Consider the following 25794-nt stretch of genomic DNA (forward strand, 5'->3'; position numbering starts at 1 on the left):
CCCAGGGCCCTGCCGGCACTGGGCACCTCCCTGCACACCCCTGGCCACGGAGTGTGTCAGCTCAGCGTGCCCCTTGGGCTGCCCACCTCTGGGAGTTGTCCCTCGTGGCGATGCGCCAGCTCCTGACTGCCCCAGGGAGATGCTGAAAGCTGTGCTCGGGCAGTTGGGTTTCTGGTGCTCTGAAGGACACACAGGGCGGTGCTGGGGGGTTTGTTGCTCACCGGCCAAGCCCTGCCAGGTTTACAGAGCGTAAAGCAGCAGCCTGAATGCAGCCTGAGGCTGTGCTGTGTTCTGTATCTTCAGGAGGCTCCAGCTCTCTCATGGTCCCCTTTCCAGGAGAGCTTTTGTCCAGGCTGCTTTGGCACTGACTGGAGGCAGGGACATACTTGGAGCTTTGGAAGGTTTCTGGCTTGTTTGTGTGTCTGTCCAGATCAGCTTTGATAACTGGGCAGGCAGAGACACTGGAGTTCATTTCTGTGGGGATATGATCCTGCCTGAGAGAGCAGGAAGTGTCACAGACACCGACCAGTGAGACAGAATGACTCCGTCGCCCCTCTCAACAAGAGCAGAGTGGGATCCTCCACCCGAGACAAGCTTGTGCCTTGGGAAGGACCTTGGCTAACCAGCCCCTGTCTTTCCTTTCCTCAGTGGGATGCTCAGCTGCAGATGCAGATGGAGGAGATGCTGATTGAGGAACATGCCCTGGAGCAGCAGAAAGCTCTCGCCTCCCGTCCCCCGGAGGACACTGCCTTTCACCAGCGTGTACATCGGAGGCTTCTCAAGTTAGTAGGGACTCCTGTAGCCTGTCTCCAGGGGCCGCGAGAGTGCAGCCCTGCCCCTGAGAGCTCCTTGTGTCTCAGAGTTGGGAATAGCTGAAGACTTCCGAAAGGGCCTGATGCTGAGAGCTACGCCGTGCTCCCTGTGGGCAGCTCGGTGTCCTCACTTGCACAGTGCTACCCTGAGCTCTGGAGGTGCTCCACTCCCCACAGTTGCTGGGTTCTGTTCTCAGAGCTGAGGGGGTGCAGACCAGCAAGCCCTTGCAGACAGCACAGGCACCACCCCTGCTGACCAGCTGTGAAAGGGGCATCTCCAAGCCGGTGTCTTTGTGCCGAGAAGCAGACCCCACTAAGCAGGAAGAGCAGGGAATGGTCCAGATCCCTTATGTGCTTTTCCAAGTGGGATTGCCTGCAAAAAGACCTTCACAGCAATCTTGTAGTGTTGGTTACTGCACGCGATACTCTCAAGCGCTGCTTTGGGGACAGATCTGGCTGCAGAGCAGTGGAGGTATCCTCTGCAAGGAAATCCTGTGAGAAGGTCCTGAAGCAGTTTCAGGGTTGGGCCGGCCACCAGCTTAGCAGTTTCATTGAGACCTGTGGAGACGCAGTGGACTTCTCTGCAATGGCTTTTCACAGCATAGGAACTGTGTCCAGTACCCGCTTTAAACTGACTCGAAGATCCCGTTGGTGGCTGATAAATCCTAGGCCCTGCACTCCCCATGACTTAGCCAAGTCTTATTACTGGGTGCTCAGGTCAGGCCTTGGGTTTCCTGGGCTTGGCTTGAGTTTTCACAGCAGTGGATACAGAATTATCCACTCCATTTGCTTCTCCACCCCACGCCATGCTGGGCTTTACAGAGTGTCCTTCCTCCTCCTTTCAGAGCTGAGCTGCCCGAATACGTCCTGGACCTTGGCTATGTCGTTCCCGGTGACATCCACACACACATGGTGAAGCTCACCAACACCGGGCACTTCCCTGCATCTTTCAAGGCCGATGGATATGTCCTGTATAACACAGGTAACCAGTGGTAAAGAGGCTTCACGGGGGCTTGAAGGGGCTGTCTCTGCCACATCAGCTGGAGCCATTGGGCATGGGGAGATTTGAGTACTTCCTTGGGCAGCTTTTTCCTCCTTAGTACCCCTCTGGCCGGTGCCCTGTTCAAGAGCCTGAATTCTGTCGAGCAGTGCCCAGAGACCTGGTCTGCCTGTGGCTGCCCTAAAAAGTCATTGCAGGGGCCAGATGGGCTGATCAGCATGATCGCCTCTCAGCATCTTCTGCTCTTGGCTCCCGTGAGCACCATCGGAGTTTCTTTGTGCACTCTGAGGGTTTATGTTGCAGCCAGATGGACCCTCTGTGGTTCAGAAGTGCTTTGTTCAGAGTTCCTAGTGCCAGAGCACTTCTGCTCAGCCTTATTGAACGGCCTGTGGGATCCTGTGCCGTATCGAAACAGGCTTCGCAAAGAGGCCTTGGGGTAAGGCTGCAGCTCCGTCACACGGGGACTGCTGTCTGTGACGGGTGGCCAGGCGTCTCTTCTAAGCCGCTGTCCAGGGAACACCACAGCATTTGGTATCTTAGTTGGAAATTGTCCTTTGGAGAGGTGTATGCGTCCTTCCCTGAGATGCCTGCTGAAGGAATTGCTGGAGCTCCTCAACCAATGTGGTTCGTTTTTACCCTGCAACCCCTGGATTCTGGCTGTGAAAATCCTTTTGCTTTGGGCAGTGACAAGGGGAGCAGAGCAGCTTCTCTGGAGATGGAAAGGGGTCTTTCACAGAGCTGCCAGCCAGGACACCCCTGTGGCCTTACCGTGCTCCTGAGCCATTTCCTGTTGCTTGTGTATCTCAGCTGCTTGATTTTCCTGTGTTCAGGCTTCAGCGTGTGCCTGGACCTTGTGAAGCGCCTGCCCTGCTGTGAGACCAAGACATTTGAAGTGTGCTTTGACCCACAAAGTGCCAGCGTGCCCCTGGGAAAGGTGGATGTGCTCCTGCCCATCAAGGTAGGCCAGCTTGTGGGGCAGGCAGCAGGTTGGGCACAGCAGCGAGTGTCAGCCGGGCTCTCAACTGGATGCTCTGTCCTTCTCTAGGTCAGAGGAGGCCCCACGTTCCAGGTCCGCCTGCGTGCCATTGTGGCTGAGCCGTCCCTCTGCCTCTCGAGGGACAGGCTGGAGTTCTCCTCTGTCCAGTGTGGGCAGTGGCAGGAAGAAACCATCCAGCTCCACAACACGTCCCAGGTCCCCTGTAAATGGTCCATGAGCATGAATGAGGCTGTTAAGGAGGTAAAGCACAGACAACGTGTAACACACAACTTCTCGGTTGGGTTTTCTTTGCCTCTCTTGGCTTTCCCGCCCCTCTGGCTGCCTGAGCACTTGGGCTGCAGCTCGCTTGAGGAAGCTTTTGAGGGTACAGAGCAAGGCTGGTTCACCTGGGCCTGCTCACTAGCTGATGCTTCACTTCTCTGCCATCTTCACCCATTCCTCCCCCTCCGAGGACACTGCCTCCCCATCTGCCTGCCCTGCCAACATGTTTGCCCTCCAGTTCTAGGCAGGGGTGGCCACGTCTGGGTGGGATGAAGGTGCTCCCTGCACCGTGCCAGCATCTCGGAGCACTGCAGGAACCGAGGGTCTGTCCTCGCAGACCAAGGAGACCTCACGCGACTGGTTTCTGTGTGCAGGTGGACAAACATCTGCCAGCGAGCGAGCGTGACAAGCTGCGGGAGGAGATGAGGCCCGCGCCCTGTGGCTTTGAGGTGCTGCCCTCAGCTGGAACCCTCGCTCCAGGACAGCAGTGCCATGTCCAAGTCCGTTTTTCACCCACGGAAGAGGTGAGTTTGGTGGGTGTCACCCCCAGGAGGACTGTCAGGGCAGTGTGGTAAGGGGAGGCCAGCACAGGGAGCGGGGAATGAGCTCTGCCTCCGCGTGGAGCTTTCTGCCAGCCCTGTGCCCACCGTTCCTCAGTTTCCCCTGCACGGTCCCACGCAGTCTGGGAGTCAGCTTAAATGGTGGAGCATTCCCAAAGGCAGTTTGCATGTGGCCACCGTGACTTGGAAACTGGCAGCGTGTGACAGGATGGACCCAAGTGCTTCATGGCTGGGGACAGTCGCAGGGATCTTTCAGTTGCTCATGGAGATTTCAGCGTCTCGTGTCTGGCCTTGACCAGAGCCAAGCACTGAGCAGAGAAGACGATCCTTATTTCTGTCCAGTGAGAGCTCAGCTGCCTCTTTCACACAGCTGATGTTTGCCCGGTGCTGCAGCGCCAGGACTGTGTCTGAGAAAGCAGACTTTTCTCACGTGCGTTGCGCTCCCCCACGACTAGGTGAAAACCTCTGATAGGCTGTTTTAGATCCATCTGGTAGCCAACTGACCAGTTACACTCCCGAGCAGGACTCACCGCAGTTACTCAGAGCCATGCAGATGCTGTAGCCCCTGCTCTAAGTAACTGCCTGGTTTGGGTTCAGCTTAGAGGTGCTGAGAAGACCCCTGACCCTGGGGCGATTGTTGCCTTGGAGGCGCTGTCACCTGGGGCTTCACGGAGGAGCTTTCTGTGCTGCTTCTTTGCAGAAGTGCTACCGGGGCGAGCTGCAGATCCAGATTTGCCAGAGCAGCCAACGCCTGCGGGTGCCGGTCTTGGGATGTGGTCTGGAGCCACGGCTGGAGTTGAGCCCCGCAGAGCTCGAGCTGGGACCGCTGCTGCCACAGAGCCATGGGGAAGAGGGGACAGTGGTGGTGAAGAACCCCTGTGGGGTTTACTCACTGGAGTTTGACCAGCAGCACCTTGCTGAGGAGCAGGTGAGGGGGAAGGTCTGTGCACGCTCCTGGAGATTCCCAGCGCTCCAGCATTCCCAGGCTTGTGCCAGGGAGACGGGGGCAGCGCGCAGGGCAAAGCCCGGTGGCATTCCAGGGTTAGCCGGCTCTGCTGGCAGGCTGTGGAGGGACTTGGATAATCCCTGCCACTGGGGGGAAAGAATATGGGAGGGGATGGCTCGTCTGGGGAGTCTGTTCACGTGGTGAAGGTCCAGAAACTCATGCTGTCTGTGGTTTCTCTTCCCTCTGTGCGCAGCTCCTACGGACACCTAAAGACGACAACAGCCACAACAGCTTGTTGCTGCCTCCGTGTGCCCCGGCTGAGAAGCTGACTGTTGAGGCCCAAGGAAGGGGCATAGAAATGAAGGTGAGATGAAATCTAAATGCTAAAAGTGCAGGTGGCAACCAGCATGGTTTTCTCATTTCCTCATCTCTTCCCCAGCCTAGCATGGTTTGTGTTTCTGCCACGAGAGTGGCAGAAAACCTCTTCTCCTTCTTTCCTTTGGCTTGATATCAATCCCTCCTGCCTCAGGTTGACGTTGTGCATCCACCAGGAAAGGTGGTGAAGCTAGGAAACATCTGCATTGGGCAGACGGTGAAGAAGATCGTCACCATAGCCAACAAGAGTGCAGGCCCTCTCGCCTTTAAGCTCAGAGTCACATCCACCGTGCCAGAGTTGCAGGAAGCTGGGGTAAGTGCCATTCCTTCTCTGCAGAGCACTTTAGCGTGCCTGCAGGGAGCGATGAGCTGCTGTGGGTGGGAGGTAGTAGCTAATGACAGCTGTGGGCTGCCCTGGCTGCCTGTGCCTGCCCCGTCCTCCCTGCTGGCACTGCTCTGCCAGCAGATGCTTGCAGTGTGAATGCTTCAGCTGAGCTGGGTGCCAGGACTCCCCGAGAGCCACAAGTGAGAAGGCGGCACAATTCCTCTAACCTGTTTTAGACGCATAGGTCAGGATGCAGCCACATATTTTAGATCTGGAAAGGCGAGGGAGGTGAATCTTGAAAGAGGGAGGGTTACAGCTCTGTTGGAACTTCCATGAAAGCTTTAGAAGGCAGAGGTGACCTCACCGTGACCAGGTGGACACATGGCAGAAAACACCTTTGGTATTACCTAGGAATGCCTACGAGGGAATGAGTGGGACTGGGTCAGTGTTGGTGCGGACAGAAGAGGAATTGGAAGCCTCTTCCCTGAGTCTGGTGAGGGAGGCTCCGCAGCTGGCTTGCCAGATGAAATAGTCTCCACTCATCTCTTCGGGTAGGTTCTGTGCTTGAAGCCCAGCAAGGAGCTAAAGCTGAAGGCCAGAGGAGACACCTGCAAAGTGGAGGTGACCTTCTCCCCGAAGCGCCGCATGCAGCCGTTCAGCGGGGAAGTGCTGCTGGAGTGCCGCGGGCTGGTGCGCTCCCTCTTTGCGGTGCGCGGCTCCTGCCAGGGCAGCCTCGTGAGCTTGGACCAGGACCAGCTCAGCTTTGGAGCCGTGGTACGGCAGAGCTACACGTGCCGGCGCGTCGTCATGCGGAACGCGGGCGACGCAGGAGTCAGGTAAAGCAGGACCCCCCCGCCTCTCTGAGGGCTGATTGCTTGGATGAGGGTTGTGAGGAGCCGTAGTGTGCCCAGATAGCTCCTCTCTGCTTCTCCATCCCGCTGGAGAGTCGTGCAGCCATGGCCGTGCAGTCAGGCCCTGGCAGTTAGCAAGGGGGTACGAGCAAAAGCTCATTTAGAGATGGGTGCAGTGGGTCCTGCCCAGCCTGAAGCCTTATTGCCAGGTGGCTCAGCATCAGGCCTGAGATGTGGTGGGAAAGCCCACCAGAGACGGAGAGCCTCACGCTGAGACTTACCCTGCCTTGACAGCTCCCCGTGGCTAATCCTTCTTTCCTGTCCTTGTGCTTTCCTTGGCAAGGTTTTTGTGGGACGTGGAGAGCTTCCAGCCGGACTTTTCTATCAGCCCCACGAAGGGTTACATCAGGCCAGGGGTGGATGTCCCCTTCGTTGTGACCTTCCGCCCCTCGAAGCTGAGCCAGGCTGTCCAGTACGAGGGGCTGCGGTGCTTCATCCCGGGCAGCGAGGCGCTCCGCCTTACGCTATCAGGATCCTGCGTGGAGGCCCCTGGCACCAGAGAGGTAACGCAGCAGGGACAGGATGGGCCCCTGGACCCCAGCATTTGCGCCACATCTCTGCCAGGGCAGGAACTGAAGGACACTTGCGAGCGCAGACTCGCTTGTGCCGGGGTATCCCAGAGAGAAAGTGCTGGGCAGGACTGCCAGAGTTCCTGAGCCCTGTCATTGCCTTTCTCCCCTGTTCGAGGTGTTGCTCCTCCAGTGAGCAGCTCGGTTGTCCTGGCACTGCACTGTAGCACCCGTGCCGTGGGAGCACCCTGCCGGGCTCTCCTGAGACCCTCCCCACAGAGCCACCCCGCTGTATCCCAGCACTGCACCCGCAGCCACACTTCTCCCCCGTGCCGGGCCAGGGGAGGGCATTCAGCAGTAGGAAGGGGCAAGGCATCTGCATCCAGCCCCTGGGAGGGGGTAGCTTGGGAGCAGTTGGCTCTTGCTCCCAAAGAGAGCATGGAGCTCCTCTTCATCCTGCCCATGAAGGAAAGGGCTGTGTGGCTGCAGATCTGTCCTTGCACAGCAGTTTCCTTTCAGGACTCCCCTGAAGTTTCCTTTCACCCAGCATGCGAAAGGCTTGTTCTGCTCCCTTCTTCAAGAACAACCAGCTTGATTTACTCCAAAAGCTGTGGCCAAAGTGTAATTTTTGCATGTGACAAGGAAAAGCTGCTCCCCGTGCTCCAGGTCCTGGTGTAAAGCCAGCGTGAGAAGAGTGGCAAGGATTGTGGGTACGACCCAGCAGCCTCTGTGCTCCTCTGTTGCAGACCCTGACTTTCAGCTGCAATGTGCGTGAGAAGCAGAGCCAGACCATCCTCCTGTCGAACCCGAGCAGCGAGGCCTGGACCCTGCAGCCCATTGTTGAGGGGAAATACTGGAAAGGGCCTGAATTTATCCATCTGGAGGCCAGGCAGAAAGAAAAGGCCTACCAGGTCACCTACAGACCCCTAACCATGAGCTGTGGGAACAAGAAGCATCAGGTAGGTGAGCTGTGCCAGCGTGCTGACCCTCGTGGCATGACCCTCGTAGGTCACTCTCCTTTGGGCAGGAGGTTGGCCGAGATGACCTTTGGAGGTCCTGTCCAAGCTGAAGGTGTCCTGTGCTCTCTGTTGGAAGCTGGGTTTTGTGGTGGCTGGGGGCCAGGCACGGGCAAAGGGCAGATGGGAAGTCGGGACTGAGCACCAAACGTGTTGGAGCAGCTAACGTAAAAAGCCAGGCTTTCTGCAGGCCAAGAAATGAAGTTTGTTCTGCGTAGCTCTGGGTCGCTGCTTGTGGCAGCCCAGGGGGCTCAGAGACCCCCATGCTCAGCGCACGGGCTGCACAGGCTCTCCAAGCCCCGGGCACAACCACTTCTGCCAGCAGCACCTGGCTGGTGTCCTTCTGCAGCTTGCAGGGAGCAAGAAGGGCAAAGCTGCCCTGCAGTTTGTCAGTGCCGTCCTGGCCGTGAGCAGGCAGGTGGGAAATGAGAGAGATCTCTTGAGGGTCATGCAGGAGCTTTGGGAGGAGCCCTTCCTGCAGGTCTCAGGCTGGGCACAGGGGGGTGACTGGCCCCTCTGCAATGTTTTCTGTGCCAGGCCAGCAACAAGCTCCTAAATCCAAGGGGTCAGTTCAGAAGGGCTCTGTGGTGCTGGAGCTGCCGGGTCCTTGTCGCGCTCCTTGTCCCGCTCCAGCTGGCCTTACAGTGGGCCAGGTCAGAGATTTCTGGCCTCAAGTCTCCAGGGTGCTCAGCAGATCTGTGCCCTTAGGGTCGCACGTGCTCAGCATCTCTTTAACGTACAGCCTGCGTGAGGAGTCTTGCAGCTTTCAGCTGCTGTGGAGGCAGAGGCAGGTGTCTGGGATCCACGGGCACCCAGAATGAGCATGGATATGAGCTTTCCATGGCCCATGTCTGGGGGCCCCTGTTGTGCCAGCTTACAGGCTGCTCTCTGGTCAGCGCTGTTGGGGCTAAGGCCAGCAGGACTGAGGCAATGGAGCTCATCAGGGACGGCCACCCCCTGCCCACGGCTGTCCCTGCGTGAGCACAGGCTGGCAGGGACATGCCCAGGTGAGTGGGGCCAGTAAGGGAGTGTTGGGATGTGCAGAGCAGCTCTGCTGCAGGGCCCGTGTTTCCTTGCTTTGCCCAGAGATGATGCCTCTGTGTCCTGTAGCTGTGCCGTGTCCTGTGGGCCACGCACCCGCTCACAAGCAGCTCAGAGCAGGTGCGACGCTGGCGTCTGTCTCCTCCTGCGCGGGACAGGGCTGCAGTCACAGCTCTGCCAGCTGGACGTGCTGAAAGCTGCCTCAGTGAGAGCCTCAGGCGTGGGACTGTCCAGGGGTGCTCCAGAGCCGACTTGTCCTATTCGTTGTCTGTAGGGCTCCATCTTCTTCCCCCTGCCGGACGGGACAGGCTTACGCTACCAGCTGGAAGGAACTGCTGAAGCCCCCAGGTGCTCAGGGGCCATTTCCCGGCAGGTTCCGTGCATGAATTCCCACACGGAGCTCATCCCTGTGTCCAACTGGCTGCAGAGACCACAGAGGTGAGTCCAGCCCAGGGAGTCTGGCCTCATGAGCAATCCCTGCAGCAGCACAAGGAAGGAAGCTTCCAGTGCCTGGAAGCTCCCTCCTGAAAGCTTTTCCCTCTCCTTGGCTGTGTCTGGCCATACCCACGTTCTGCCTGTGCAGAGCCATCCTGGAGGGCTTTCCTCCAAGGGGGGTGAGAGCTGGCGCCCTGTGCCCGAGGCACTGAGGATGAGAGGGACTGTATTGTACCCCCGCACGATGGGTATCCTATGGGAGTCCTTCCTGTTGACCTTCACTGCGTCCTTCTCACCCGCAGGTTCCTGGTGGTTATTGACATGCTCAAACCAGAGAACCTGGAAAGCAGTTCCGTGCTGCAGGGGTGTTCATACATCGACGTGCCGAGCTCTGCGAAGAAGGACTACCAGCTCACCTTCTTCTCCTACAAAGAAGGAGTCTACAGGGCAAAGGTGAGTGAGGACACTGGTCTGCAGGGCCCTTCAAGGAGCTGTTGGCTCACTGAGAAGCTACACGCCCGTTTTCATACCTCCACGTGCACGGGTCCTATGAAATACCACAGGTGCTTTCTCTGGTCTTGCACTCCTCCTCGCTGGGTGCTCATAGCCATTCCTGGAAGCAGGGCGCTGAGCTCGGTGGGCTCTTCCGGGTCTGTTTTCCTGTGTGGAATGAGCAGCACTTCCCTTTCTGTCTGATTCAGGTGACCTTCCTCAACGAGACAACCGGAGAGTACTTGTTCCACATGGTGACTTTCAAGGTGATGGCTTCGGGACCCATCGGCACTGTTGAAATGAGCACCGCCGTTCGGCAGAGAGTGTCCTCCACTGTCAAGGTGGACAACCCTCTGCCTGTCCCGGTGACGTTTGCCATCAACTGCAAAGTGCCGGACATCAGCGTTCCACAGCACTTTACTGTTCCTGCACAGTCAAAGGTAGGAGCAAAGCTCCTCCGGCTCACTCTGCTCTCCCTACTCGTGGCCGGAGGGGGGGCTCTTGGAGGGTGATGCCTGAAAGGAGCCATGTGGGGCCTCTTTCCGTGGTGGCAGCTCCCTGCCGATGACGTAGAGAGGGAGCAGTGTGCGAGAATATCCCCAGTGGGAATCATCCTGCGCTGGTGGAGTCTGCCCTGCTGGCCCCTGTAACACGCCGCCACTGGGCGTCACGTGGCAGGTCCTTGTGCCATGTGCCCCTCATTTAATGTGTTGCTTCCAGGTGCGAGTGGCTGCAGGACAAGCCTGATCCCGCGGCCAGGTTGTCTGCAGCCTGCATTGACAGGAGGTGGTGTGTGCCCTGGGGGAGCACAGGGGCTTTTTAGGGTGGGCAGCTTCTGGCATCATGCTGGAGGGCTCTGAGCTGTTGGGATCTGTCCCTGAGTGAACCGTCCCCCAGAAGGAGCAAGGCTGTGCCCGAGAGAGAGGGAGTCAGAGCGGGGAAGGCAGCCCAGCCTTCAAGCGCTGCCTGAGCAGAGCAGGGACCAGCTGCCCCCTTCTCAGGCACACGTGTTCCCTGCCTGTGCCTGACGCCGTGGCTTTTTCCTTCCTTCCTCCCAGGCGGATCTTGTCTTGGAGTATCAGCCCCTGAAAACGGGTGAGAGCACCGGGCACCTGGTGCTCCAGAGCAGCGACTTGGGCTCTCTGTCTTACAACCTGCAGCTGAAAGCCACCTCGAGCAGGCCAGAGAAGCCCGTGTATTTCCGCACCACGCTGGGCTCCCGTCAGACCATCACCACCAAAATCCGGAATTTTGCCCAGCAGGAGACCGAGTACCTCCTACAGGTGAGCCCGGGCTGCCAGGGCTCTGGCTGGGAGGCAGCTCCTCTGGCCAGCACCAGCCCTCTCCACCAGGGGGTCCGAGTGCCTCTGGCGTGGCCTGGCAGAGCCAGGGTGGCCATGTGAGCCCAGGGGCCTTCCCACTAGTGTGGGCTTGTCCTCCCTTGCGGGCCCGTGTCTGCTGCCCTGGTTGGAGCTGCTTTTGCAGGCCCCGTGGTGCCTGGGCTTGCTTCCCGCTTGCAGCCCAGGTCTGGCAGTCTTGGGGCTTGGGTGCAGGGTTGTTCCTGCTGGGCACGTTTGCACACTTCTCGTGCCCATTCACCGCAGGCACTCACCAGGGCTATGGTCTGGGTGGGACGGGCCAGGGCCAGGGGACCATCGTGTTCTTCCCGAGGCGCTGGCTCTGCTGTTGTGACCAACCCCCCATGGTCTCTTGTCTCCCCTGCGCAGACCGACTGTGCCGACTTCCAGACGGCAAAATCCATCAGTGCGGCACCCGCCAGCGCTGGGGGCTCGGAGCTGAATGTGGAAGTGACCTTTGAGCCCTGCCACCTGGGCAAAGCCAAGGCCACGCTGCAGCTCAGCTCTGCACTGGGCGGGCAGTACTGCATCCCACTCATCGGCCTTGCGCTGCCCCCTGAACCCCAGGGCCCCTTCCTCATCCCAGCCGGCGGCACCACCTCCATCTCCTTCAGGAACGTCTTCCCGAGGGCCACTGCGTTCCAGTATGCCGTAAAGCACCCGGCCTTCAGCGTCAGGGCCCCCGAGATGCTGCGCGCCAAGAGCAGCACCACCATCACCGTCTCCTTCACGGGCGGCCCGGCTCCTGTCACCAGCAGGCTGGTGGTCTCTTGCCCTGGCGGCTCCTGGATCTACCACCTCCGGGGCCTGCCCTCCACCCGCAAGTGACCAGCTGCCCCTGGCCCTTCCCGCCACGTTCGTGCTCTCTGGAGCCAATAAATTTCATTTAGCATCCTCCCACACGACGTCCTTGTCTCTAAACGGGAGAGGCATGAATTCGCTGGATGCACAGCCGCTGGACAAGGAATTGGCTGGCTGACTGCACACAGAGAGTCGCGGTCAATGGCTCAATGTGTAAACGGAGACCAGTGGCGAATGGTGTCCGTCAGGGGTCGGTGTTGGGGCAGACCCTGTTCAACATCTTTGTCGCTGACACAGACAGTGGGATCGAGCGCCCTCAGCAAGCTTGCAGACAACACCAAGCTGTGTGGTGCAGCCGGCGCGCTGGAGGGAAGGGATGGCATCCAGAGGGACCTGCACATGCTGGAGAGGTGGCCAGCCTCATGAAGTTCAGCAAAGCCGAGTGCAGGCTCCTGGCCCTGGGTCAGGGCAATCCCAGGCACAGCTGCAGGCTGCGCAGAGAAGTGATTCAGAGCAGCGTGAGGAGAAGGACCTGGGGGTTGGAACATGAGGCGCTTCAGCGTGCGCTTGAGCCCGGAAACCCCCTGTGTCCTGGGCTGTATCACCAAGAGCATGACCAGCAGGTCAAGGGAGGTGATCTTGCTCCTCTGCTCTCATGAGACCCCCACTGGGAGCACAGTGTACAGTTCTGGTGTCCTCAACAGAAGGACCTAGAGCTGTTGGAGCAAATCCAGAGGAGGGCCACGAGGATGCTAAGGGGGATGGAGCAGCTCCTGTACAAAGACAGGCTGAGAAAGCTGGGGCTGTTCAGCGTGGAGAAGGGAAGGCGGGGTGGAGACCTCATAGCAGCCTTCCAGTATCTGAAGGGGGCCTACCAGCATGCTGGGGAGGGACTCTTGATCAGGGGCTGTATCAAGAGGACAAGGGGTGATGGGCTTAAAGTGAAACAGAGGAAGTTCAGGTTAGCTAGAAGGAAGAAATTCTTCACTGTGCGGGTGGTGGGGCACTGGCACAGGTTGCCCAAAGCAGTGGTGAATGCTCCATCCCTGGCAGTGTTCAAGGCCAGGTTGGACGGGGCTTGGGCACCATGTTCTTGTGTGAGGTGTCCCTCCCTGTGACAGGGTGTTGGAACTAGAGGATCTTAAGGTCCTTTCCAATCCAAAGCGTTCTACGATTCTGTTATTCTCTAAGATTCTTTGGGAAAGCGCGGTTAAGACTTCAGTCGGTTCCACTTAAAGGTAAAAATTTGAGAATGAAGACCTTAGGCCCACTATAGGAGAGGATCTGGTTCAAGACCGTCTTAAGAACCTGAACGTGCACAAGTCCATGGAACCTGATGGAATCCATCCGCGGGTCCTGAAGGAGCTGGCGAATGACGTTGCTAAGCTACTGGCCATCATATTTGAAAAATAATGGCAGCCAGGTGAAGTTCCCGACGACTGGAAAACGGGAAATATAACCCCCATTTTCAAGAAGGGGAAAATGGAAGACGCGGGGAATTACAGAGTCTTACCTCTGTGCCTGGTAAAATCTTGGAGCACATTCTCCTGGACAGCATGCTAAGGCACATGAAAAACAACAAGGTGCTTGGTGACAGCCAGCATGGCTTCACTAAGGGGAAATCCTGCCTGACCAATGTGGTGGCCTTCTATGATGGGGCTACAGAATTGATGGACAAGGGTAAAGCAGTTGATGTCATCTACCTGGACTTGTGCAAAGCGTTTGACACTGTCCCACACGACATCCTTCTCTCTGAATTGGAGAGATATCAATTTGATGGATGGACCACTCGGTGGATGAAGAACTGGCTGGACGGCCGCACGCAAAGAGTTGTGCTCAATGGCTCGATGTCCGGCTGGAGACCGGTAACGAGTGGTGTCCCTCAGGGATCGGTGTTGGGACCGGTCTTACTCAACATCTTTGTCGCTGACATGGACAGTGGGCTTGAGTGCGCCCTCAGCAAGTTTGCCAGTGACACCAAGCTGTGTGGTCCGGTTGATATGCTGGAGGGAAGGGATGCCATCCAGAGGGACCTTGACACGCTTGTAAGGTGGGCTGATGCCAACCTTATGATGTTCAACCATGACAAGTGCAAGGTCCTACACCTGGGTTGGAGCAATCCCAGGCACAGCTACAGGTTGGGCAAAGAAGAGATTCAGAGCGGCCCTGCAGAGAAGGACCTGGGGGTGCTGGTCGATGAGGAAATGAACATGAGCCGGCAGTGTGCGCTCGCAGCCCAGAAAGCCAACCGTATTCTGGGCTGCATCAAAAGGAGCGAGACCAGCAGGTCGAAAGAGGTGACCCTGCCCCTCTACTCTGCTCTTGTGAGACCTCACCTGGAGTATTGTGTGCAGTTCTGGTGTCCTCGACATAAAAAGGACATGGAACTGCTGGAACAAGTCCAGAGGAGGGCCACGAGGATGATCAGGGGACTGGAGCGCCTCCCGTATGAAGATAGGCTGAGCAAGTTGGGGCTGTTCAGCGTGGAGAAGAGAAGGCTGCGTGGGGACGTAATAGCAGCCTTCCAGTACCTGAAGGGGGCCTATAGGGATGCTGGGGAGGGACTCTTCATCAGGGACTGTAGTGACAGCACAAGGGGTAAGGGGTTAAAACTTAAACAGGGGAAGTTTAGATTGGATCTAAGGAGGAAATTCTTTCCTGTTAGGGTGGTGTGGAATGGGTTGCCCAGGGAGGTTGTGAGTGCTCCATCCCTGGCGGTGTGCGAGGCCAGGTTGGATGAAGCCTTGCGTGGGATGGTTTAGCGTGAGGTGTCCCTGGCCATAGCAGGGGGGTTGGAACTAGATGATCTTGAGGCCCTTTCCAGCCCTAACTATTCTATGATTCTATGATTCTATGACCCTGGAAGGGAGCTTGGGCTGTCTCAGCGTTGGCTGGCAGTTGAAGGTTATGAAGGAAATAGCAGGAAGCTCTACTAGTGGGCTCCTATTAATGATGTCAGCTGTGGTAGAGCTTTTGTAAGAGGTTTCCTTTAGTTAGAGAGCTTCTGCCTTGGTGCCTTCAGCACACAGGGGTGTCACGCCTGAGGTGTCTTTGCCTGAGCTCTCCAGTTTCCAGCTGGATTCGTGGCTGGACATGGTGCGGGACATGTTTTGGAGTGTTTCCAGAGGCTGGCTGCCTGGAGAGCCAGTTAGCACTCGGGGCTCATATCCTCCCTGCCTGTGTTGTAAAGGCCCAGATGATGAGTGTTGGTTTCAAAGTGAGGGCTCCACGTTCCCCGCCAGGCAGGTGTGAGGATTTGCTTTGCCTGTGGCCCCGAGTCTCATGGGAAGCTTTTGTTTCTGGCAAACGCTGTGCTGCAAACGTGTGAAGCTCCTGGCAGCTGAGATGCCCCGGGCAGTTGGGTGGCCTTGTGTGGTGCGTGTGCCCGTGTGCGCAGGCTTAATGGGTACAAAGTCATCGACGGGTGCTCACCAGGGACAGCAACAGGGGTCACCCCAAAGGCAGGCTGGCCATGGCCCTGGTGTGGCGGGGCTCCTCGTGGGCCAGCAAAGTAGGAATTAAATGGTTGCTTTGTAGTCAGTGCGGAAGCTTTTTTCTTTCCTGCTGAAGCAGAGAAATTCTTGGCTCATCTGCGGTGTCTCCAGCAATTTATGTGTCGCTCACGGAGCGTGACCAAATGCTGCTGTAAGGTGCACTTTAGCCCTGGTGCAGGGCTTCACTGCGGGGGAGACATTGAAGGCGTAGGGGGGCTGCAGGGATCCGCAAGGCTGTAGCTTTAGCAAGGCCCTGCGGTGGCCGTGGAAGCCACGTGTGGCCCTCGCCTATTGTGACGTACAGGGGAGCTGCTGCTGTTAAAGGCGAGCAGCAGCCGTGGCCCAGTGAGAGCAGGAGTTGCTGAGCCGCTGAGGCAGGAGCAGGCTTGAGCTACTGTCAGGCTCTGAGCTCTGCTTCCTCGAGGCGCTGGTGAAACCCTGCCCTAGCTGGCAAAGCCAGAGCGTTGAGGAGAGGGGCTGGGCAGCCCAGGTGCCAGCCCTGTCCTTTGCTGCCCAGGTTCCCCTGGCTGTTGGCAGCCCAGCAGCAGTTAGCTGCTGTGCTGGTGGGCAAGAGCCACACCGAGGCGTCCCTGGGCGGCTCCTGTCCCTGCAGCTGCCCACAGCTGCCGAGCAGCGCGAGGGCATTCAGGAGCCAAGGCTGGGCCCCGCACGGAGGAATCCTCCAGGAGAAGCGTGAATCACCCGTGCTCAGGTAGCGTCTGGCCCTGGGCAGGGAGGAGGCAGCTCCGCTGGCAGCAGGGATGGGGCAGTTGTGTGATAGCCGGCAGGATTTAAACATCCCTGGGCTAAGAGCAGGGCTGGGCAGGTAGAAGGGCTTGAACGGGCTCTGAAATTGCCGTGCAACTTGCAGGGAGGGTAGAGACTTGGAGCTAGGCTGTAGGTCCTGCAGCAAAGGGAGCCTTGGCTGTCTGAGGTGGGGAGCAGGGAGCCGTGGGGTGGTGGGCTGGAGGGGTGCTGTGTCCTGGTGGCTGGTTTGTCCTGCCCCTGCAGGGAGATGTGCCCGATTGCTCCGTTGTGCTCCTTTCCTGCTCCTCTGGGAGGCTGGTCCCTGCAGGCTCTGGGGCTGTGGAAGAGCCTTGCTCCAGGGCGCGGGGGGAAGCTGCTGGGCTGGCTGGGCTGTGGAGGTTGGAAGCCCTCTGGAAATAAGCGTTGTGGGGGCGACGACAGGGTTCGTTTCAAGTGAAGTGAAATCACAGCTCGGAGAATTGGAACGAATAAGGCAGTTATTCTTAAGACCCGGTAAGAAACCACTGAAACCCAGCTTAATGCTGGATCATCCCCATTAGGTTTCTCCCTTGTAAAGGAGTTATTTCCAGCTCTAAATCCCAGCTCTTGCTGCAGCAGGTCCTCCTGTCCGTAGGGCAGTGCAGAGCTCTGGAGTTTCTTGCAAGGACAAAAGGAAACGGTAGCCTTGTTTCCTGAAGCCGTGGAGGGCCTGGCACCACAAACACGTGCCGTGCTGTCGCTGCCTTGGCAGTAAAGGAATGAAGTGATTGCCTTGCTTGCAGGGTGTGGGGAGCAGTCGAGGGGCAGGGAATGGCCATCTTTGCCTAGATGCTGTCTTGCTGTGTACAGCAAGTGCACACAGCAGAGGTGATGTGGAGCACAGGGAAGCAGGAGGGAATATCATCCTGGATTTTACGTAGCTCTGAGCTAATTGCTCATGTGCCTTCGATGGTTTCCTGCTTTTTTCCTGCTGTGGCAGCCTGGAGTGCCTGTAGGGAGCCTGGAGTTTGGGTGTTAACAAGTGAAAATTAGGGCGTCCTTCTGCATGGAGAAATGCTCTTGGGCAGTGGGGTGATTTCCTGCCTGGAAGGAGCCGTTTTTGCCAGATAATCTTTGTAACGTGAGCCAGGCAAAGTAGCCTTGAGAAACTATGGTTCTTAATCAGAGTCTTGAACTCTGTGCTGACTTAGTTAGAAACATCATCAGGCTCCTTGCAGAGAGGGTGAGAAGTGCCAGTAGCGCCTGGTGCGTCTGTGTGGCTCGTGGGACTGCCCCCAGAGCAAAAGGCTGTTTTGGCTCAGGGTCTGTTTGTTGTGGGGTTTTACGTCTATGAATGGAGCCTAAATATGGTCTAATCATGAATGAGGGTGGGGAGGCCCTGTGTTCTCCGCTTAGGAAGGATGCCAGAGGCTGGAGACACAGCTGTGTCCTTTGGGTGTGCCAGGAATGGCGAGGCCCTGGCACAGGTTGCCCAGAGAAGCTGTGGCTGCCCCATCTCTGGCAGTGTTCAAGGCCAGGTTGGACGGGGCTTGGAGCAACCTGCCCTAGTGGAAGGTGTCCCTGCCCGTGGCAGGGGGTTGGAACTGGGTGAGCTTTAAGAGCCCTTCCCTGAGGTTGCGGGGTTCCAGGGTTCCATGGGTCCAGGGTTTTAAGGTTCTGGGGTTGTGGATTGTCCAACTGTTGCTTCTTTCCAGGCGACCTCTGCGACATGGCCAGTGGCAAGACCCCCCGGCCCATGAGGTCCTCCAGAAGGGCGGATGGATTCCAGAGCAGAGTGATAGCATCTCGTAATCCGAAGCTGGTCAGAGAGGCAGAAGAGTCTCTCACCACCAGGCAGAGGCTGGCCAGCCCTCGGGAGATGAGGCGGCCCCGGGCTACCCAGCTTCGGGACATGGGTGAAGTCTCCCATCAAAAGGTAGCCTTTCCCTGCTCTTCTCCTTGCCGTTTGATGTGACATTTGAAGAGGGCACGTGCTTGTGGCAGCCTTGCCTCCAGCTTACCCAAGCAGCTTGGTGATGAGGTCCTGTTGTCATTTCCAACTGGTGGCGGTGGAGTTCTTTCTGCTGGGGGAAAGGCAAAAAACACATTTCTCCAATGAGCCATTGAAGTCCTGGTCTGCACAAAGGCAGTGGAACCTCTGCTGCAGTGGGTGGGTTTTGCTGGGCAGAGAAGAGTGGATGCGCTTTGCCTGGATCAGTGTTCTCTTAGATGGATGTTCAAAGCTGCTTTTCTTGCAGGACTGCTCAGTCTAACACACAGTCCAGGTGGGTGGATGACTGAGGTAGGCTGTTGAGCAGAAAGCTGCCAGCAAGAGACCTGATGTAGCACATCGGTTATGGGTTGCCCCAGGCAGCACAGGAGGTGGGAACACGTAAGACGGGCGCCCAAATAACTGGCAGTGCTACAGCTACTGGGCTCGGCCTGAGCGTGGCTTTTGTGGAGAAGCGGGAGAGCTGCCTGTGTCTTTCGAGTGACAGCAGTGCAGCTGGGAGAGGGGAGAGCAAGCAGGGAGGAATTATCTCCAAGTACTGCCTCTGCTGGGTCAGCGTTTGGTCTTTGCGTGCATTTTTCAGAGCTGCTTCTGCAGCGGTGTTCAAGAAACGAGCAGTAAGAGAATACAGTGAAGCATCAACATAAAGCTCGTGGGGAAAGGGGATACGAATTGCAGTCTAGCTCAAGTTGCCCCGTGATGCTGAGACTTCAGCTGAAACTTCATCCCCATCCAGCATTCACCTCATTTGTCTGTTTCCCTCCTGCCCTGTTACTTTCTTGTTGGCCTTTCCTCCCTGGTACTGGTGTCTTCCGACTGGTTTCTCGGGTCTGCATCAAAAAACCAAAAAGATATTTGGGATGCGTGGGACTCAGTCTCGCTGTCTCAGAGGGAAGTTCACCTGCAAATTGTTTCCTGTGGAGGCTCCTGGAAACTCCTGGGTTTTGCTTGCTCCCTGAGTGCTCGTGACTGTTCCAGCAAGCGTCTGGAGCTGAGTGAGCCCCTTAGCAGAGGGCTCTGCTGGAGGTGGGCGCTGCTTTGCCTTTTGGAGAAGGCAGCCTGGAGAAACAGCCTGCAAAAGAGCTTCTTAGCTTGAGGCTGCTCAACATGGTCCAGAAACGTTTTGTGAGCTGAGAGCGGAGGTGGGTGGGCTCCCATCTCCTAGTGTGAGCTGGGCAGATGTACTCACCAAGAGACTGTATTTACTGGAGATCAGTGTGGGATCTTCATTCGTTAATCTTTCTCCCAGCAGCTGAAGCTCTCTCTGCTCTGTCTTGCATCTGCAGTTCTCAGCAGTTGGCCTGGACCAGAGGTTGTTCCAGCCGTTCCCATCCGAGGTGGTGTTTGAGAACTACGTTCCCCGCCAGTTCTACATAGCGGCGCTAGCTCTGAGGAACATCGACAGGGTAAGTGCTGGGCTGTGGAGGCTGAGCACTGGGCTGGAGGAGGAGAGCAGTGGAATTCACGTGGTGTGCAGCAGAGCAAGTTACCTGCTGCAGCGCAGCGCATCCAGAATAAAATGTCTCAGCAGCGTGATTCTGCAAGATGGGGGAAATGTTGCCATGCTGGGGATTCTGCCGCTGGTTTTGGCCGCGCACTGGTGGTAACTAAGCCAAAGGAGCTTTCTGAGCCAGCATGCTTCCCCTTGAAAGCCCTGGACTGATGGGAATGTCGAGGGCTGGGCAGTGCTTGCCTGCTGTCATGCTTTACCGCGAGTGTGCACCATGTCCCGGTGGCTCCTTGGTTAATCCTGGTTTCTGGCAGGGCATGTTTCCCTCTCTCAGCCTGTTGAGCCCCCTGTGTGCAACTCCGTGTCAAAGCACAGGGCTTGAGTTTTCTCCACTTTGTGCTGGAGTAAGTTGTAACTCCTGGCATTAGCACTCCAGGCTGGGTGTTTTGGAAGAGCAGGGGAAACAGGCTGGCTTAGCAGCAGCAGTTAAAGGGAAGGACTTGAGGTGCCACTTGAGGCTCCTGCTAAGCTTAGTTCGGTTCTGCTCAGGTGTTTCTAAGCCAGCGTGGCTGTGCTTTCTCTTTGGAGAATCCCAGCACAGGCAGGGTAATGTGCTCCTGAAGGTCTCCAACTTGAACGGGAAAGATTGTGATCCTGTTGAGATTTCCTAAGAAAAATGAGCAGGGAGAAGTTGAGAAGTGGCAGCAACTTTGTTCTGCTCTGCTGTAGAGGGGGAAATGGAGACCTTTTGAATTTCAGCTGGGGAAACGTTTGCTCCAGTGAGGCATGTGCCAAGAGCAAGCTGGTGGGAAAAGACAGGAGGGAGGAAAGGGGCTGAGTTCAACGTCCTGTCGCGGAGCGCTTTCTTCCGCACAGGGATTCTCTTGGTACGTAAGAGGAAGTGTGCTGGAAGCAGAGAAAGGTGAGAAACAGGCGTAATTCAGGATCCGGTTGTGTAAGAAAGAGCAAGACGTGTGTGTGAGAGGAGGGCACAGCGGGGAGCGGGGGGGAGGTGGAAGTGTGCAGGTGAATTAACGCCCTCCTCAAATCTCCCTGTTGGGAGAAACAAAGGAGGGGACAAAAGGAGTGACACCGTCAGGGCTTAATGTAGGGGGAGGAACAGCAAGAGAAGTCAGAGTATCTCCTGAGATAACAGGTTTTACAGGGACGTGGTAGAGCATGGAAGAGCCTTTGGCAAGGAAGGATGAAGGTATGGTCCCTCAGTTACTCCCAGAGAGTACTGTGTCATTCCTGGTGTAGCTTGGGCATACTGGGAAGTTGCAATGTGGGTACCTATGCCCAAGGGACACCACTGGTGTGGTTCACAGTGACTTTGGGCAATCTTTGCTGCAGGTGTGCCCTTTGCTTATTAAAATGGGCCTCAGCTTCTCTTTTCCTACTGCTCTGCTTCGTTCCCACTGTGCCTTTTGGCTTCAGCTGCTCCCTCATCCGTGCAGCACCTCAGAATGTTTGCCTTTGCCAAGTACCAGCAAAGAGGCAAACAGTGAATTTGCTCTATTCGTGCTTCCCAAGTGGAAAACAACACCTGCATTGATGTTGGTGCCATTCCCAATAAAACGTAATAGACTGGTAACAGCTGCAGCTTGGGATTTCTATGCCCTGTGAAGGGGAGGCAGTGTGTGAACTGTTGATTTTACCCAAAATGAATCAGTTGTGAAGCTGGTACAACCTCAGGCGTCGGAGAGCCCTGGTGTAAAAGGCAGATGAGCTCTAAGGAAAACCCTTGGCATATTTAAATGCACAAAGATAGAGATGCTAATCCCAAGAGAGTTCATTATGTTCTAATTTTGCTGGGTTTTGGTCATGTCCTGGAGAAAAGGAACATTGTGCTCTGTCTCACGAGTTTCCCACATTCCTCGGAATCCTACTGATGTATCCTGCGTGGTAGCTGAGGTTGTCTACCCCCTAAAACTGCAGCTAGCAGCAATGTGTAACAGAGGCAAAGTGTAATCGAGCCCAATAGGTGCTCTGTATTCACTCCGATACGGAAGTGCTGCACTCTATGCTTACTGCTCTTGCCTACTTGCTGTCGAATTGCTTTCCTGTCTTCAGGCTGCTCCTCAGCACCCTCAGAGGCATCCTGGGTGGCTCTTGCTGAAGATCTTTGCCACCTGGGCTCACGTGCCAAGGGACTTGGCGACCAGAACGTGTGGCTGCAGTGGGAAATGGGCTCCTGGAGCTTGCTGCCCCAGGGCATTGGTGGGAGCAAAGGGTGTTTAGAGCGTCCAGGGCTGCCTTGGCCATGGGTCACCAGGCTTGGGTCAGGGGTGCAGAATGAGCCTGCATTTTTTCCAAGGCTCGTCGTGTTCATCAGTGGAGCTGCCTGCCATTCAAAGTCTCCTTGTTATGCTTTCTGAGATGAGATTGGGTGCTGGGGCGTTGCTGCCTGTGTGCTAGAGAATGTCTGTTTGCTGTCTCCGTGCCTGTGGTATCCATCGTAGAGGCACGTTGGGTGTTCTCATCTCTGCACCAGCCTTTCCTTGTATTACGGATCTCCCTTGCTGCTTTGCAGCCCCCTTTAAATTCTCTTAGCCATCTGCTTCTTCCTGGGGTTGTTCTTTTGTCTTCCTGCGCTCGTCCTTTTGCTCTTGAGGTAAGCTTTTATTCTCAGGAAGCCCAGAGTGTCTGTGGTCTGCTTCTGTTGCTGGTCCACCGCCATGACTAGCACCGCAGCTTGACCACCCCGCTCCACCCTGGTGTGTCAGAAGTGACTTCCTTCCCTCCCCGTATAACGCACGCTGGTTTGCCTTCAGATAATACATTCCCCCTCCAGAGGTATGACTGCATGGATGTGTGCAGGCAGAAGCAAGCATGTTCTTTGGGCTTGTTGAATACGCAGGTGACTTGAGGTACTGCATCTCCTTCCTGCTGCCTTCAGAGCAGGGCGTGTTGTTCCTACTGTCTCTGTGCTGCAGCTGTGTAGCTCAGCAGAAGGGATTCAAGTCCACCCTCGTGTGTTACGTGCGTGTAGCTTCAGAGCTAAAAGTGTTTTGGAAAGGTGGTAAGGAAGGATGTCACATGGCCTGTCCTGGTCCCTTCTCATGTTTCCACAAGCGACAAAATCCTACTTGTGTCTTCCCTGCAGGTTCCTCGTCTGCTGAACGTCATCCTGGGGAACTCTCCTTACTTCGAGTTGATCAGCCCGAGTAATGAGGACTATAAGGTAGCACCGGGCATGTCTTCAACCTACCGCATCCTTTTCAGACCTGATGAGGACAAGGTGAGAGTGGAGGTCCCGAGAGATGGCGCCTTGAGGGGAAGGTGAACCTGCAGGGCTGGGTTCCAAAGCAGGCATGTGGTGTGGGTTTTGAAGAAGTGGCCTGCGTTCAGTGGAGTTGCACTGGATCTAGACCTGGGGGAGACTCTTTCCTGGGGGTGAAGGTTGTGCTCCCATAGGCTGGAGGCTCTTGCCTGTTTCAGGCTGTTTTCCCCTTCAGTGGTGGAATATTTAACGTAACGTCTGTTGGCTTCAGGGCTGAGAGTCTGCTGCCTGTGCATGGCCTTTTCCTCATCTTCTGTTTGCTGCTTAAATGTAGTTCAATACTCTGGCCTACCCTCGGGCAGCATGCCTGTAGAAACTAAAGAGGATCTGCCCCATGGTCCCTGGCTGCCCCTGCTTGTGAAATAATCTGTAATGAAAGGCCATGAAGGTAAAAAGTGCATGTACATTGCCGAATGCTACTGTGAGAGTCACAGAAACCAGCAGCTCTTCTTCTGCCATGGGCATGGTGCTAAAGGCACTGTGCTGAGATTGTTTCTCTCCCTGCAGGATTATTTCGACGAGCTTATCATCATCACAGAGAGGGAGAAGTTCTTTGTGCCTATCCGAGCCATAGGTGCCCGAGCCAGCCTGGACTTCCCTGAGCAGCTGAACTTCTCCGAGTGTCCAGTCAGGTTCAGCACCCAGAAAACTCTGCTGGTGCGCAACGTGGGGAAGCGGGAGGCTTGCTACAGCATCACCACTCTGAGGTAAAGGAGCTCATCCCTTGCGCAAAACGCTGTTGCGTGGTCATGGGCTTGTAAACTGTGAGAAAAAGGAGGCAGAGCATCTGAGGTGCTGGAGATGGGCAGGACACGTGGGGTTTGCCATTGCTTGCAGTGTTTTGAGAAAGCTCTGCAAGCAAGTTTTACACTGCAGTGGTGTCTCCAACGCAGCATCTTGCAGGTCTGATGCTGTTGGGTTGGAAGAGGCAAGGTAGGAAGGCAGCTTGACTGCTGAAGAAGGTGCTGTGTGGCAGAGGACAGTTCGAGGGGCTCAGGTCACGGATCCCAAACACAGCATCAAGAAACAGGCAAGCAATGAGCTGGTGAGAGGCACCACCACAGTAAATACCCAGTGAAGTCTAGCATCTATTTGCAAGGCGCTTGCCAACTACTCTACTGGGTAATAGAGCGTGTGTTGAGAGCTCCTTGACAAGGGTTTTAAGAGTTCCCGAACTTCGGCAATGAACTATTTCAGTCCCAAGTTGCAATAAAGAAATGGGAAGCATTAGGAAAGTTTTAAGTGAACTACACAAAAAAGCAGAATTCTGAGTAACTGGATTGCACGTGTGCAGAGGTGAAGAGCTGAGAACTGAGAACTGGGTGCAGAGTGTGGGGGGCTGGGGTCGTGGTATACCGCGGGATCTTCTGAGGTCTGGTTCTCTTTCAGCAGGGAGAGTCACCCGCTCCATTTCTGATCCTGGATGTTCTGGTTTTCTTGTACCGACTGTGGTTTGCTTGCTCCTTGCTTGCACAAGTGAGCTGAAGCGAACTAGACTGCAAACTTAACGGAGGGCCCGGATCTCCCATACAGTCCTGATCTCTCTCTTTGTGTTGCAGCCCTTTCTCTGTGGATCCCTCCATTGGGACTCTTGGCGTTGGAGAAGCGATGGAAGTCACGGTGGAATTCCACCCACCAAAGACTGGTGTTTATACGAGTCCAATGATCGTTCACTATGACACAGGTAAGCGCGTGGTGCACCCTCCGTGTGTCCTTCGAAACAGAGCGGTGTCTGCGCTGTCTGTCATCATCTGGTGGCTTCATTGTCCTGTTGAATGCCTTCTGCAAGGTTCCTTCACGCTGAGTAGAGCAAAGCTCCCCTGCTGGCTGCCAGATATTCCTGTGCTGGAATATTTCAGCCTGTAACAAGGCAGGCAGATCTTCCTGCGCACGGTGCACCGGGGGCGATGGCGAATATTCTGGGTGCTCCATTGCAGAAGAACTCACAGCAGGGAGCCTGACTGAAAAGGAGATGGCTTTTAACGTGCAAGAGAGCTCTCTGAAGAGCCTGCAACCTGTCCCCTAGAGCTCTCCTGACGGGTCATTGCTTTTCATCCCGATCTGTTGTGTTACAGTTCCCGGGAAGGCCTTTGAGGTAGAGACCCTCTTCTTGTGATGTGCTGCATGGGTACAGTTGGTGCTGTGCTGAGAGCTGGGCCATGCTGAGGACTTGTGACCAGGAGGAGCAGTAACTGTGGCAGCGGTAGCCATTAGGGTGCTCTGAGCTTTGCTGTAGCCTGGGAATGATTCTGTAGAAACCGCCTTGTTAGCAGCAGTTCTTTAGTGGTGAGGTTTATGAGCAAGCTGCTGCTAGGGCTGGCTGGAGTCAGTAATGTGAGGGTGCAATGATGTCTGAAGGTAGGTCGTGAACACCACCTTGGAGAAACACTTTGAAATGGCTGTGCTGCTGTGCGTGTTGCTCTGGTGCTGGAAGTAAGTCTCCAGCCTTCCAGAGGACACTTACCCTAGTGAAGGGACTCACTTCTCCGGTGGTGAAGTGGTAACAGCAGCACGTTTGACAAGGAAGAATGTGCGGGCAGTGGTGAGGCACCTGGCTGTGACCGTAGCAGGAGCCAAAGAAGGAGTTGGCAGATGGATCCGAGGGCCCAGTAGCAGCCTGTTGAGTGCAGAGCTCAGCACAGAAGCTGCTCTGTAGTTTCCATTGTTGTTTCTGCCCTTCTCCATTGCATTTCAAATGCTCCCGCTTGGGTTCTGAGATCAGAGCTATGCCCAATATTTCAGGACCAGGAGATGAGGATGACACGACACTGGGGGCATCTCCTGCCTGCAGGAGACCCTGGGCAAGGCATGGCTGAGGTGGCGCTCCTCAGCATCACTGAGTGACTTGGATGTAGAATTCCCTGTGACCTGAGTGGGATGGCAGCCCAAAGGGCACCCGGGCACATCTGAAAAGATACATCTCCACGAACGACCCACAAAATAAGGTGCCTAAGGTGGTGCCAGGACATCCTCATGCTGTAGCATGTGCAG

General features: G+C 56.2%; 3 protein-coding genes across 3 annotated transcripts in view; all 3 read left to right on the plus strand.

The window, feature by feature from the left end:
- The window catches only part of LOC136005917 (hydrocephalus-inducing protein homolog), a 73677-nt gene extending 63250 nt beyond the window's left edge, over positions 1–10427 (plus strand). The window contains exons 44-56 of the mRNA XM_065663807.1: positions 649–782; positions 1658–1794; positions 2643–2770; positions 2858–3049; positions 3445–3594; positions 4331–4495; positions 5898–6112; positions 6471–6663; positions 7458–7655; positions 9028–9191; positions 9491–9641; positions 9890–10120; positions 10401–10427. Of these exons, the coding sequence (XP_065519879.1) occupies positions 649–782; positions 1658–1794; positions 2643–2770; positions 2858–3049; positions 3445–3594; positions 4331–4495; positions 5898–6112; positions 6471–6663; positions 7458–7655; positions 9028–9191; positions 9491–9641; positions 9890–10120; positions 10401–10427 (2085 nt within the window). The remainder of the gene's footprint in view (positions 1–648; positions 783–1657; positions 1795–2642; positions 2771–2857; positions 3050–3444; positions 3595–4330; positions 4496–5897; positions 6113–6470; positions 6664–7457; positions 7656–9027; positions 9192–9490; positions 9642–9889; positions 10121–10400) is intronic.
- Positions 10428–10759: 332 nt separating this feature from the next.
- Positions 10760–17819, plus strand: LOC136005918 (hydrocephalus-inducing protein-like; the record flags this gene model as incomplete). The annotated part of the gene is made up of 3 exons (XM_065663808.1): positions 10760–10963; positions 11408–11800; positions 17775–17819. Coding segments are annotated over 3 exons (642 nt in total), but the record flags the coding sequence as incomplete, so codon positions are not given.
- Positions 17820–17905: 86 nt separating this feature from the next.
- Positions 17906–25794, plus strand: part of LOC136005919 (hydrocephalus-inducing protein homolog) — a gene marked incomplete at its 5' end in the record, with an annotated part of 52743 nt that continues 44854 nt past the window's right edge. Inside the window, 5 exons of the mRNA XM_065663810.1 lie at positions 17906–17995; positions 19357–19476; positions 22627–22761; positions 23311–23510; positions 24363–24487. Of these exons, the coding sequence (XP_065519882.1) occupies positions 17906–17995; positions 19357–19476; positions 22627–22761; positions 23311–23510; positions 24363–24487 (670 nt within the window). The remainder of the gene's footprint in view (positions 17996–19356; positions 19477–22626; positions 22762–23310; positions 23511–24362; positions 24488–25794) is intronic.

Source organism: Lathamus discolor, chromosome Z, assembly GCF_037157495.1.
Source record: "Lathamus discolor isolate bLatDis1 chromosome Z, bLatDis1.hap1, whole genome shotgun sequence".
NCBI classification, from domain to species: domain Eukaryota; kingdom Metazoa; phylum Chordata; class Aves; order Psittaciformes; family Psittacidae; genus Lathamus; species Lathamus discolor.